This window comes from Desmodus rotundus, chromosome 7, assembly GCF_022682495.2.
Source record: "Desmodus rotundus isolate HL8 chromosome 7, HLdesRot8A.1, whole genome shotgun sequence".
In the NCBI taxonomy this organism is placed as follows: Eukaryota; Metazoa; Chordata; class Mammalia; order Chiroptera; family Phyllostomidae; genus Desmodus; species Desmodus rotundus.
In genome coordinates, this window is record NC_071393.1 from 33,216,994 (window position 1) to 33,230,624 (window position 13,631).

At 39.4% G+C, this 13,631-nt stretch overlaps 1 protein-coding gene across 2 annotated transcripts in view; it reads right to left on the reverse strand.

Annotated features, from left to right (window-relative positions):
* LOC112301902 (tubulin-specific chaperone cofactor E-like protein) overlaps positions 1 to 13,631 on the reverse strand; it is a 199,192-nt gene that overhangs the window by 163,444 nt on the left and 22,117 nt on the right. For both annotated transcript variants that reach the window (XM_045192705.3, XM_024557142.4), the window contains exons 2-5: positions 12,035 to 12,176; positions 10,181 to 10,320; positions 3,366 to 3,547; positions 1,779 to 2,035 (exon numbers count right to left, since the gene is read on the reverse strand). In XM_045192705.3, the coding sequence (XP_045048640.1) occupies positions 1,779 to 2,035; positions 3,366 to 3,547; positions 10,181 to 10,320; positions 12,035 to 12,167 (712 nt within the window). In that variant the 5' untranslated portion in view covers positions 12,168 to 12,176. The remainder of the gene's footprint in view (positions 1 to 1,778; positions 2,036 to 3,365; positions 3,548 to 10,180; positions 10,321 to 12,034; positions 12,177 to 13,631) is intronic.

Consider the following 13,631-nt stretch of genomic DNA (forward strand, 5'->3'; position numbering starts at 1 on the left):
CAAGGGGTGTCGAGTTATGCAACAAACAGTTTCCTTATGCAAAATACTAGTTTTTAAAATTTAGCTCCCACCCTTATAGCTTCTATGGCAAATTCAACTATTTTTTTCAGTTGTGGGTTTTTATTTTTAGTTATGTAGTTATTTTAAAAAGTAGGCTGAAAGACAATGTCAAGAGAATGAGGGAAAAAAAACACACAGTGGGAGAATGAATGTGCTAAAGACACATCTGATAAAAGATTGTTACCCAAAATATACAAAGAACTCTTAAAACTCCACAATAAGAAAATGAACAACCTAATTAAACAATGGGCAAAAAAGACCTGGACACCTCACTAAAGGGGATACATAGACGGCAAGTAAGTATATAAAAAGATATTCAACATCATATGTCATTAGGGAATTAAAAATTAAATCAACAATGAGATACCACTACACACCTATTAAAATTGCCAAAATCCAAAACAATGACAACACCAAATGCTGATAAGGATGTGAAGCAACAGGAGTTCTCGTTCATTGCTGGTGGGAATGCAAAATGTTACAGCTACTTTGGAAGACAGTTTGGCAATTTCTTACAAAACTAAACATACCCTTACCACACTGCGTAGCAATTACCTTCCTTGGTATTTCCCCAGATGAACTGAAACTTTATGTCTACACAAAAACCTGCACATGGAGGTTTACAGCAGCTTTATTAAAATTGCCAAAACACGGAAACAACCAAGACTCCTGCAGTTTGTGAGTGGATAGACTGCGGTCCATCACGACAATGAGCTAGCATGGGCTGAGCCTTAGAGAATGTAAGTGCTATAAGGAAATAAGCTATGAAGCCATGGGAAGACATAAAAGAAACTTAAATGCATATTATTAAGTGAAAGAAACTAATCTGAAAAGGCTACGTACCGTGTGATTCCAACTACATATCTGGAAAAGGCAAAACTATGGAGATAGTAAAAAGATCGTGGTTGTCAGGGATTGGGGAGGAGGGGAGAATATGCAGGTGGGGCACAGAGGATTGTCAGAGGTGTGAAACTGTCACGTGTTAGGCTATACTGGTAGATATGTGTCATTATAAATTTTCCAAACCCATAAAATGTACACCAAGAGTGAACCTTAATGTAACCTGTGGACTTTGGGTGATGCTGGTGTGTCAGTGTAGGCTCAACTGTAGCAAATGTATTGCTTTGGTGCTGGGATATGGATACTGGGGGAGGCTGTACATGTGTGAAGGCAGGGAGGATGCAGGAACTTTCTGCTCAATTTTGCTATGAATCTAAAACTTCTCTAAAAAATAAACTTTATTAATTATTTTAAAAAGGCTAAAACTATTCACTCCCATGATACACAGAGTTAGGTGGCAACAAAGTGGCAATCAATTATATGTAAATACGACAAAAGAGAAAAGAGCATTTGAAAGGCATAGCAGGTTGGGATTCCCTAACCTAAATCCAGACAAAATGGTCCAGTTTGTAATTCCTTATATTCTTTTTTTACTCTGCCTTTAACTATACATTAATTTCACTCCTTTCACATATAACTTTATGTATATGAAATACATAAATTCACCCCTTTAATATATAACATGTAAATAGCTAATGTAATGCTATGCCACTTGATTTATGAAAATGTCAAATTCAGACGACCAACAGGCATCTGCATGTTGCTTTTGAAAATGCATCCCATAAGAAGTCAGAACTGATAAAGAAATATACTTTCACTGTACTCATGCACAGCGCTTATAAATTTGCATGTAGAATGAGAACAAGCCCACACCTCACCTGACTTGTGGAGGCTGATGGATCGCAGATTAGGAAACAACCTGGCCAAAGAATCATCAGGCTCCTCAATAGCATTCAAATGATTGTTGGCCAGTACGAGGGTATCTAGCGAAGGAAACATAACTCCTAACTTTCGTATTTCAGTCCAGTCTTGGAGGTTATTGTCTGTTATATGTAGGAGCTTCAGAGAATGACAGCAAACAGAAGGACACGACACTGTTTCATAGTCATTAAGGCACAGGAAGAGCTCCTCCAAACTGCAGAGGAAAAAAAGGAAATATGTCATTGTTCAAAGCAGTTAATTTTCTACTTTGTATCTATTTTCATTTCAAGAAATAAATAAGTGCCTACTATGTGTGAGACTCTCCTGGGTGTTGTAGAGAAAATATAAAGATGTCTTCTTAAAGCTTAAAATATAGCTGGGAATACAGCGGAGAAAAATATAACTCAGTACTAAATTACTTTCATGCTTTATTAAGCAGTACTAACTACAAGTACGACAGTGTTTCATATAGGAATGGAATTGCAATTGTAGTTAGAATAATCAGGAAAGGATGCATAACCTCAAAGGAGGGGCATAAGTTGAGAGAAGATGGAAGAAAATTCCAGAAACAATACGAACAAATTCTAAGAATAACACAATTTTTTTTTTAACTACCACTTATTGAATTCCTACCATGTGTCAGACACTGCATCAGGTGCTTTATAGCCTGTACTTCTATTTCTGTAAGGTAGATACAATTTTGCCCGTTTTATAAATAAGGAAATAGAGCTCAAAGAGGTTAATTAGCTTATCAAGGTCATATGATTAGAAGGTAGGACTGGGATCTCAAATCTCATCCTGTGCGCTCTAGATGGTGCAGGCTGAGCTAGATGGTGCAGGCTGCGCTAGATGGTGCAGGCTGCGCTAGATGGTGCAGGCTGCGAGGAGACCTATCTCTTTAGAGTGACAGTGAGACACTGAGATGGATTAAGTGGGGTGAGACCCAATTCTGTAAGGCTTTGATAATGTTCATATTTATACAGTAAAAGAAACTACAGCTTCATATATTTCTTTAAACTACTTCCTTTGAACATTTATGCATATTCAAAGATAGATACAAACAAACAAGACACTTCTAAACTGACAAAAGTGTAATTTCTTGCTTAAGTTATTGAAAAGAATACCAGGTTCATTTCCAATGAGGCCAGCTGTATACTTAATCATCTTGGTGTTAATATATTTTAGAGACACTGTGATTTTTTTTTTCCTCCTGAAGAAAAGGGTTGAGGCAAAATTCTGAAATCAGGTAATCAGAAGATTAAAAGGGAGAAAGGCCTGGTTGATCTAGAATGATACGTGCTTCTCAGGGATATTTTCTAGCCAAAGAATGACATATCCTATGTCATGGTGTTACTCAGCACTGAACAAGCATTCCAATAAAAACGCTACTAAATTACACTCACGCCCTCATTGTAATCACTTCATTTCTATAACCATTCTCCATCATATCTGCAGCTCTAGTATTTCTGTGGGGGAGATCAGCAGTAACTCTATGTGCTGACACAGATGAGCACAAGCCCCTCCACCACGCTCTCTGGGCTTACTCTGGTAACTCCTGCAGTATCGTGTGGACTGTCTCCCAAGAAGCTTTGCTGTTATTGAGGACAAGTTTGCGAACCCCAGAGAAGGACCCAGCACACGTTCTTTCTAAAACCGACAAATTCAGAGGGTTGGAACTCAGGTTTAGAAACTCCAACTGGGGAACATTTGACACAATTTTACTGACCTAGGAAGAAAAAAGAGAAGCATATCAGGCAGTAATCAGAGGCTGTAAATAGTAATCATGCTCACAAAAGCCCAAGTGAGGCTGTCTCCAGGCAAAGGGCCGCTCACATTAGGGACTTATATTTAGTGACAGCACCCACAGAGGGCCGTAAACAATTTTAACAAGTCTTGGCACATAAGTTAATCTCTCTCTATGAAATAGTGTCATAACTGGAAAGTAACGGTACCAACAAGAAGATTTCCCTTGTTGCCTTTGGCAAGGTTTTTGATTCTGTTCTATGTGATATTTTCTTTGACAAATGAAGAGAGTTTAGATGACATTTTAGGCTACAAATTTCTAAGGACCTGAGACTGGGTCATGTAATTCTCTTTGAATAGCTCCCTCCTTCCATCCTTATTACAACATTAAGGCTAATTAAAACTTTACTGAAGACCACAGAGTAACAACTCAGGTGTTCAAAATTCACTACATAGCCACAATCACTTAGAAAACAGTTTCAGCTTGGCTCAAAGATGCACTAAACTTAAAACTATATTGGCTAAAAATATTAAAAAGCATCCATAACTACATAATAAAATGTGATCATCAATTTAATGACTTAGCTAGAAATTTGGTAGAAAAAAAATTTTTTTAAACGAACTGAGCATTACTGACCAAAACTATATGCTCTGGATAGTATTTCATTACATTCTAAAACAACTGCAAGATGACTAATGCTATCTTCATTTTAACAAATAAAGAAACCGACTCAGAGATGTCAAATAATTAACATCTTACATTTAAATAAAGTCTCAGAGTCACAAAAGCCAAATCTAGAATTTAAAAATCAGAGCCATTGCTCTTCCCAAAACACAGTGGTCCCCACTTATCTGCAGTCTTGCTTTCCATGGTTTCAGTTACCCACGGTCAGTCATAGTCTGAAAATATTAAATAGGAAATTCCACAAATGAACCAGTCATAAGTTTTAAATCAGGTGCCACTGTGAGTAGCACGATGAAATCTCGCTCTGTCCCACTCCTGCCTACAAGGGATGGGAATCATCCCTTTGCACAGTGTATCCATGCCGAATACACTACCTGTCCCCACCCATTCAGTAGTCACTTAGTGGCCATCCTGGTTATCAGATCAACAGTTATTTAAGCAATCCTTCTTTTATTTAATAATAACGCCAAAGCACAAGAGTAGTGATGCTGGCAATTCTGATGTGCCGAAGAGAAGCCATCAAGTGCATGTCTGTATGGGCAAGAAAACGTAGTCTGCAGAGGGCCTGGTACTATCAGCAGCTTCAGGCATCCACTGGGGGGTCTTGGAAGCATACCCCACGGACAAAGGACCACAACTAGTAAATTACAACTATAACCAGGAAAAAAAATGAGAACTAAGCTTAAAGTGGTATAAAAGAAATGCTAGAAGCCCAGAGAATGCATTAAACATTCATGTGGTCAACTAAAAGGAGCATGAGGAGGGGAGCACAAGAGAATAGTGTGCATTGGTTTTTGAGTTAGAAAAGCTGTATTCAAACCAGGTTCCAACACTTCCCAGTTGTGTGGTTTGACAAGTTTCTTAACCTTTTCACATCTCAGTTGTCTCATTTGGAACTTAGAGAAGATGGTACCCATCTATTTCACAGAATTGTCGGTAGAATTAAGTGCAATATATGTGTAAAGCACTTAATACAGTGCTTGGTTCATCTTTTAGAAACTTGTTTCCTTACCTATTCCCCAAAAGAATGTAAACTCTACGAAAGCAGGGCTGGTACTCACCTAGTTCACTACTGCACATGGGCACTTAATGGCTATTGAATAAATTAACATTACAAAATTATTCAATACATAGAACTAATATTAAAATGAGTTTGCTAGGAACCGATACCTCAATCCTGGCTATATGTCATATCATGTTTATTGTATTTAAATGTCTTATTTAAAATCACTGCTACAATTTCAAAAATATACTGATCCCTAGGACCCACTCTGAATGACTGAATCAGAAGCTTCATAGGTGGGGTGGGCATCACGGTGACACCTGGATACCTGGTTCTCTTTAGAGCTCCACAGGTCATGTCAGAAAGGTGTCCAGTGTTGAGAACTATGGGTAGAAATAAAAGGTAATCTGTACTTTACAGCAGACTGGCCGTGTACTGAACAGTTCAGAAACTCTAAAATCAGTAAAATCAGTGAGGAGTAGATCCATTCCAGGAAGGTTCAGAGAAGTATATCAGAGGGAATGATCCTCACATATATTATTTCATCTATTCTTCATGCTAACCCTTTAAAGCAAGGGTGTCAAACTCATTTTCACCAGGGGCCACATCAGCCTCGCAGTTGCCTTCAAAGGGCTGAATATAATTTCAACTCCTTAACAGTTAAAGAGTAGTTACATTTATACAGTCCTAAAATTACTTCGGCCCTTTGAAGGTGACCACGAGGCTGATGTGGCCCCTGGTGAAAATGAGTTTGACACCCCTGCTTTAAAGTGATACCATTTTTACCCTCACTTTACAAATGAAAAAACTGGCTATCTTTTAGGGAAAATACATGAGGCTTCAGTTTACAGTGTCAGGAATTTATACTAGTCTGCACATTATTCTCCTGCTTGATGAAGCATTTGTGTGATGTATGGCTAGGACTTGGAGCTTAGTTTGTGGCCACAACACAGCAAAAACAGCCTATGCTGGGAGCAATCCTCTCCTGCATTCCACCATCTGAACACTGACGATGCGAAGGGCTTTCACACAGAAGATGATGACCATCTATGTTCATCTCTTGTAAGGAAAAAGAAGATGAAGAAGAATTCTGGTTCAACTACCGCATGAAGAATAACTGCTAATGACAGTACAGCCCTGGTTAAATAAAAGATTAGCCCTTTACTAACCCCCCCATATTTTATTTTTGTAATAAAGAGCAAAATAATCAAAAATTGATAATTTATCCTGGCCAGGTAGCTCAGTTGGTTAGAGTACAGTTCCAATATGCCAAGGTTGCAGGTTCGGTTCCCGGTCTGGGCTCACACAAGAAGCCAATGAATGCATAAATAAGTGAAAAGAACAAATCGATATTTCCCTCTGTCTTTCCTCCTCCTCCTCCTCTCTGCCCCCTAAAATCAGTAACTAAATGTTTTTTTAATTGATAATTTAAGTGGTTTTGAAGCAATTTCTGAAAGAATTCCCAAAGCTAACAGATACTGATGTAATCTTTTACATAGTCTCCATGTACACTACTGCCCAATGAGAATAAAAATTTAGAATGACTTATTAGCCCTGGAATATTACAGAAAGATAAAATTGGACTATTGCCTAATAATTAAAGAGGGAAAAATAATATGTAGAAATAAATATTTTCTTTGAAAGGCAAAATTAGAAAGAATTTTAGGGTTACCTTAATGATAAGATTCTGAAAAATATAATATTCGTTACATAAGTAAACTTATTTATGACAGAAAAATGCCCTAATCGCAAAGACTGACAAACATTCAATAAGCTTCTATGGCAGTATATTGACTTCTCTTTTTTAAATTCTAAAATTAAAAAATAAAAAAACTCCTCTAGCTGGAGTGAGTTGAGTACCTTCATGGGCGGAAACACGGAGATGAACTGAGATCTCCTGTTAAGTCTCCACAATTCTATGGTTTCATAGGGGACCCTCTACTCTGGCTTCTAGATAGAAAGAAATTATAGTTTGAAGAAAAATGGGGAAAGCATTGTAAGAGAACAATCTGTAATTTATATCCAACTATTGTCTATCTCACCTTTGTAGCTAATCCCTCCCTCCTCTCAAGTCCTTGGTTTAATTTCTTTTATAAAATGGTTTTGATAAGAAAGGCAGAAAAAAAGGAGATACTTTGGGAAGGGTCAGACTGAAAGCTAGTTACACAAAAATTCGAGTCAAAAGCTAAAAAATGCATTTTTTTAAACACAAAGATGACCAATCTTAGGACAGAGACAAATCTTTGTTTTCTCTGACAGTATTATACTTCTCACTCATATTTATCTTCGTCTCTGGACATGCAGCAGCCAGTAGTTTATACCACAAAAGAAGTTCCTCTAGCACTAGTGACCATTTGAAACACTCAAAGAACAAACGACGTGTTTTTGTTCCACACTGCTGTATCGAATACCGGCTGAATGAACTTAATGGACAGAGACAAATGGTCTTTTTGGTAATCAGATATGGCTGCAATGGGGCTGAAATGCAATGTCTTAAAACTGTGACCTGTGAGGCTTCTGTAGCCTGGTGAAGAGTTTAATCAATCCTAAAAATCAATATTCTTTTGCCATCAGTATTTCTACCATCTATCTGTGTTTGATATATATTCAGGGAGACTGGGACAAACTACATTTAAGGCTGAGGACAAAACATAAAGCAATTATGAAAACAAAAATAAATTGGAAAATAGAAACTTGAAGGGTAGCAGTGACAAACATTGATTTGAAAACAAACTAAGAACATATACATAAAGGAATACACAGACTAAGCAGAGTACAAATAAATGTGACCTTCTGGCTAGATATGCCACTGTGGTCTGAAACGTATGTGGTGTGGATCCTTGTCCAAGCAGAGGAAAGGCTGAATCATTTGGTACAAACTGTGTCCTGATCCGTACTGACATAAATCATTCTTCTGAGGCGGCAACTACATCACTATCAAACTATTCCCACCAGGCAGCAAAAACTCATGCTTGTGGTCAAAGCCCAGCGCCTTTGTGTAACCTTAGGCTCCCAAAGAAACACAGTCAGGAGAATCAGCCTGCACACACAGGAGCCGAAGTGGTTCAGACGAAGATTCGGTCTGACTTGTCACCATGCCGGTCAGAAAGTGCCAGCCGAGGGCCAGCAGGAGGACTACAGCAGAAACCTCGGAGGAGGAGAGTTACCAAGGGAGTTCTTCCCGCATCTGTGTGGTGGGGGTAGAGCACGCCTGTCAGTAAGCACCTCAGAGGACAAAGAAGGCACTGATCTTAATTTGTTAAAGAGTGAACTACACTACTTGTTTAAATAAATACATCAATAAATAAATACATGTATGAATAGAGGGGTTTTTTTTTTGAACAACCTAATAGCTGTGCACATAGTAACAAGTCACTTAGAAATCAAATGACATGCCTCTCAAAGAATTCTGGTAAACATCTCCATAGAAATAGGAAATACAACTGGGAGTACAATTACCAGATTAAAAGACTATGACATTAATAAATATAAGAAAAGCTGAAAAAAAGTAGGTTACAGGTAGATTTTTCTTAAAGAAAGCTGTTTTATAATTTGTAGAGCATTTAACATCTACAAAGTGTCTCAATGATTAATTTCATCAGCAACCCTGTCTTACAGATGAGCAAATAAAAGCACTAAAAAATTGAATTCCCTAAGATCACAAGAGTTGAAGCAGTGGTCTTCTTGGTTAATCCTTAAGATAAAATCATTTATTCATTAATGAATTCAACAAACATTTGGGCACCTACTGTGCTAGGTGCTGATGATGAAAAGACAAAAATCTCTACTTTGAATAAGCTCATTTTCCTTCCTGAAGGAAAATGTCAAGCAAACAAGTGACTGCAGCCCATTGAGATGGATCCTTTCACAGCAGCAGGATACAGCAGGACATCTGGCTCCACCTGCATGATGGTGAGGAAAGTCTCACAGAGCAAAGGCTGCTTGGGCCAAGTCTTGAAAGATACGGGAAGAGCAATAGATTCAGAATCATCTTAAAGCAAGGAAGCCGCTCACGTCAGAAGTCTATCACGAGCTGCAAGAAGAAGCATGGACTCGAGAGAAAGACCGAGCTCTGGAAATGGCCAAGGACCACGCCTAGAGTTCCGACTGCGGTTTATGTGCAGCAAAACACAGCCAAAGGGCTTCACGCAGGACAGAGTCAACCACATTCCATTTATTCACTTAGAAGAAGTAGTTTAGAGGAAGCAGAATAAAACTGAGGCAGGATAACTCATTGACAAGCTTTCCAAGCAAGAAATAAGAGCCTAAATTATGGCAGGAGAAGAAATCAAGTAGGAAAAACTATTTTTTCCTTATTCTTAAGGGTAGCTTCTATTAGATAATTAGGTACTACCTGTCTATAGTCAGACAGGTAGTAATATTCATAATAACAAGAAAGAATGGTATATTTTTATTTGTGTGCTTGGTTTAGGGTTACTCTGATATCAAAAGACATCAGTTATGTTAAACCACCAAAGAGACAATAAAATAAGAAAACATTCTAAAATATTTGGAATAAATTTCAGTAACAAGAATATTTTTATAATCTTAGTTTCAACCTCAAGCAGTTTTACATAAATCTATAGTAATAAATGTTGAGGTAGTAATACAGAATAAGTATAGATAGGATGCGTAAACTAGTGAAACAGTAGAAAATTCAAGGCCCTGCTAGCAGTCTCAATGTCTGCAGTCTTATCAACCTTTTGATGCCTGGAATAAAGTTCCTCAGTGCTTTTCACATTAATAAAAAAACAAATTAGCAATAACCAAGTCAACTGAAAAATTACCACAAGAAGAGTTGAAACATTTATCTTGAAACATATAAACAAGAATCTCAAGTGAGTTGAATTCAGCAGAATATTTAACAATATAAACAATACAATGATTTTAGCTACATTTCATCAAAATACAGCACTATAAAACTTTACCTCATGCCAGTCTTCGAGTTTGTTGTCAGAAAGATCTAGTTCTGACACATGAGCACAGAAGGCAGCAATTTCCTTCTCATCTCCTGCACAGGTTATTCCGCAGCTGTTCAACACCAGGACACTTGGGAGGTTGAGGCGGTCTGAATCACAGGGAGAGCACAACACTTTCTATGTCAGCCTAATTCTTGTCTATGTATGTCCAGCCCCAGGAATCAAAATCAAATTGTGTGAAACTACACAAGGACCTAGAAAACACAGGCTATGATGGGATCCACGGGTTCTGAATTCTAAGTGGAAATAGTCAAATGTGAACTAGGAGAGAGTTTGGTTCAAAAATGAACCAGCAGGAGAAGGGAAGTGCTGGACCAGTACCACCAAAACGTCCTGTCGGCTTTACCTCCCAGCAGGACTGTCTGTCCATCATCCACGCTACCGTCGTGTCACCTGAACCTAGATCTACGTGATTCATGTCTGACTACTGTTTCTTCTTGTTGGCCTTAATTCTTTCATTTTAGAAATTTAGTTCAAGAGCATCATTCTGGATAGCTCTTTTCTCTCTGTCTGGTATGTATTTTCACCTTTTACTGCCTTTTAAAATTATCTCAAACCATTAAAGACAGTCTCTGTTATACTATTTCTGTTCTACATGTGTCAATATAATCACTTACCATCTCAAATAAGGATAAACTACTCTATGCGAATTCAACTACTCTTTCCCTATTTGGTATAAAACAAGGACTCATAAAGGTAATATTTATTAATGAAGGTCTCAAATTACATGCTTTCTTCAAACTTAGTACCTATCAATATCAGTTCTTTCAGAATGGGAATGGGTCCTGAAAACAATGACCAAGTGAGAAGTCCACTTATTTCTGTCATTCCAGTTTACATGGAGTGATATGACAGCTGTACTGAGAAATAAAACATGCTCAGTGACCTCTGGACATAGGAATTAAAACACTGCTCAATAATAACCTCCCATAATTACAAAAAACTTAATGTTAAAATTACAACATTAAGCTAAAATGCAAGCAAAAACACAACCTGCACACCTCTAGTTGTAGATCTCTGCTCACGTATAATCCCTCTTCTAGAAGGTCTTTATCTCCTCTCTGACCAGCTTCTGCATTCTTAAAGGGTCAGTGCAAGTCTCACAGCTTTGAACCCTTTTCTGATCATATTAATTAACTTTCTTCTAAACTTTTTTCCCAATCACTGGGCCATTCATTTGGCTCAACATAAACTACCTGGTGTTATATATATTTTTAAATGTAACTATCTTGTAATTTAATTAGGTTGTTAGGCCATTGAGAGTACAGTACAGTTTTGTAGTGTCTTGAAGCCTATGAAAGAATATGTAGTTGAAATATTATCACTCAAATGTTGTTCCTGCCCTGTGTATGAGTGCAACTAAAATGCCATTTGGCCATGCCCTAACCGGTGTGGCTCATTAGGTTGGACACCATCCAGCAAAGCAGAAGGCTGCTGGTTCAATTGCCAGATGGGGCACATGCCTGGGTTGTGGGTTGGGTCCCGGGTTGTGGGTTGGGTCCCACGTCAGGGCGCTTACAAGAGGCAACTGATCAATGCTTTTCTCTCACATCAATGTTTCTCTCCCTTTCTTTCTCCCTCCCTTCCTCTCTCTCTAAAATAAATAAATAAAATGCTTTTTGACCAATTAGAAGAAAACAGGTCCTTTCGTGATTTTCAAAACACTGCAATTATGACAAGGGAGAAAGACCTTTTGACTCATAATTCAACATAAAGAAAATCACTTACAAAAAAGGTAATATTCTGGTTTAATATCTTAAGTAAGCTCCAGCAAATAAATGTCGTAGGTCCCATTTTTCTTACCTTTCATAGGAGAGCCCTGAGGCGTAGCTGGGACGTGGACTCCCATCCCAGGGCCACGGCGGTAAGGAAAGTTTTCAGGGCTATATTTTTCACATAATACTTGCATAAAACTTCTTCCACTGGGTTGATCCATCTTCTTTTCCTGAAAATTACACAGGAAACCAAATCATCAATATTATTTATTTTCCCAAGAAATATTTATTAAGAACCAGGCATTGCCCTGACTGGTGTGGCTCAGTGGATTGAGAATCACCCCCAAACTGAAAGGTCACTGGTTCAATTCCCAGGCAGGGCACATGCCTGTGTTGCAAGCTGGGTCCTTAGTTGCGGGGCACATGTAAGAGGCAACCAATGTTTCTCTCATACACTGATGTTTCTCTCCCTTTCTCCCTTGCTTCCTCTCTCTCTAAAAAGAAATAAATAAAAATCTTTAAAAAAAAGACCCAACTATTTACAAGGCACTCGGCGAGGTATTATACACACATAAGACACAGTCACCACAAGCACTTACACTGTGGTGAGACCTTATGACTTACGGAAGGCCATATGTAGATGAAGGACAACAGCACAGTTCAGCACACGATCATTATAATACAGATTGAAAGTGCCAGATGCACCCTGGCTGGTGTGGCACAGTGGACTGAGCGCCAGCCTGTGAACCAAAGGGTCACCACTGGATTCCCAGTCAGGGCACATGCTTGGGTTGTGGGCCAGGTCCCCAGTAGGGGGCACATGAAATGCAATCATACATGGATGTTTCCCTCTCTCTTTCCCTTCCCCTCTCTCTAAAAATAAATAAATAAAATCTTAAGAAAGAAAGAAATAGGGAGACTGAAGATGGCAGCGAGATAGGTGGGAGCAGAGTCCACTTCCCCCTGCACATGGGTGAAACCCCTAGCCGATCTACTGAGGAACAAAGCAAACAGCCAACAGTACCCCAGCGTTTGTGAAAATAGGAGACCCAAAAGTATAGAGGACACTGAAAAAATAGACGGTAAGGGGACTGCTTCAGGAAAAAAGGTCCCCGGGACCAGCACGGGGACCAGGGCGACTGCAGCCCCAGGCCCACACCCACCGGGCCTGCTGCAGGACTCTGGGAGAGAGCCGGGTTAACAACTCCCTCCCCTGCCAAACAAGGCTTAAGCAGCACCGAGAGAGACCTGGTTGCTTGAAGTCGCAGGGAGGGGAATACGGATGAAGTGGTAAACACACAGACACCATGTACACTGGCTGGGGAAGAGTTGAGAGTTGGGCCGTGTTAGGCCCTGGCACTGACAATCCCTGGTCTAGCTGGAGAGGTGGGCTGTGCGAGAGGTCAGGGCCCTCCTTGTATGGAGTGGCAGGATTGAGCAGGAGGATTTTCTCAAAAAGAAGAAGACCTTCGGAGGCACTTTGGGGAATTCTCCTGCAGCAGCAGCTCCAGTCTCCTCTCCACCCAGCCGGCCATCCGGCGCTCCTCCGGAGGTGTGCACCGGGGAGAGTGCAACTCGAGGGACCTGAGACCACAGGCACTGGGGAGAGTGCGAATCACAGAAGGGCCCGTGCACACCCGTAGTGCAGAGGAGGAGTAGGAGGTAGTAGCTGTGAACACCAGCAT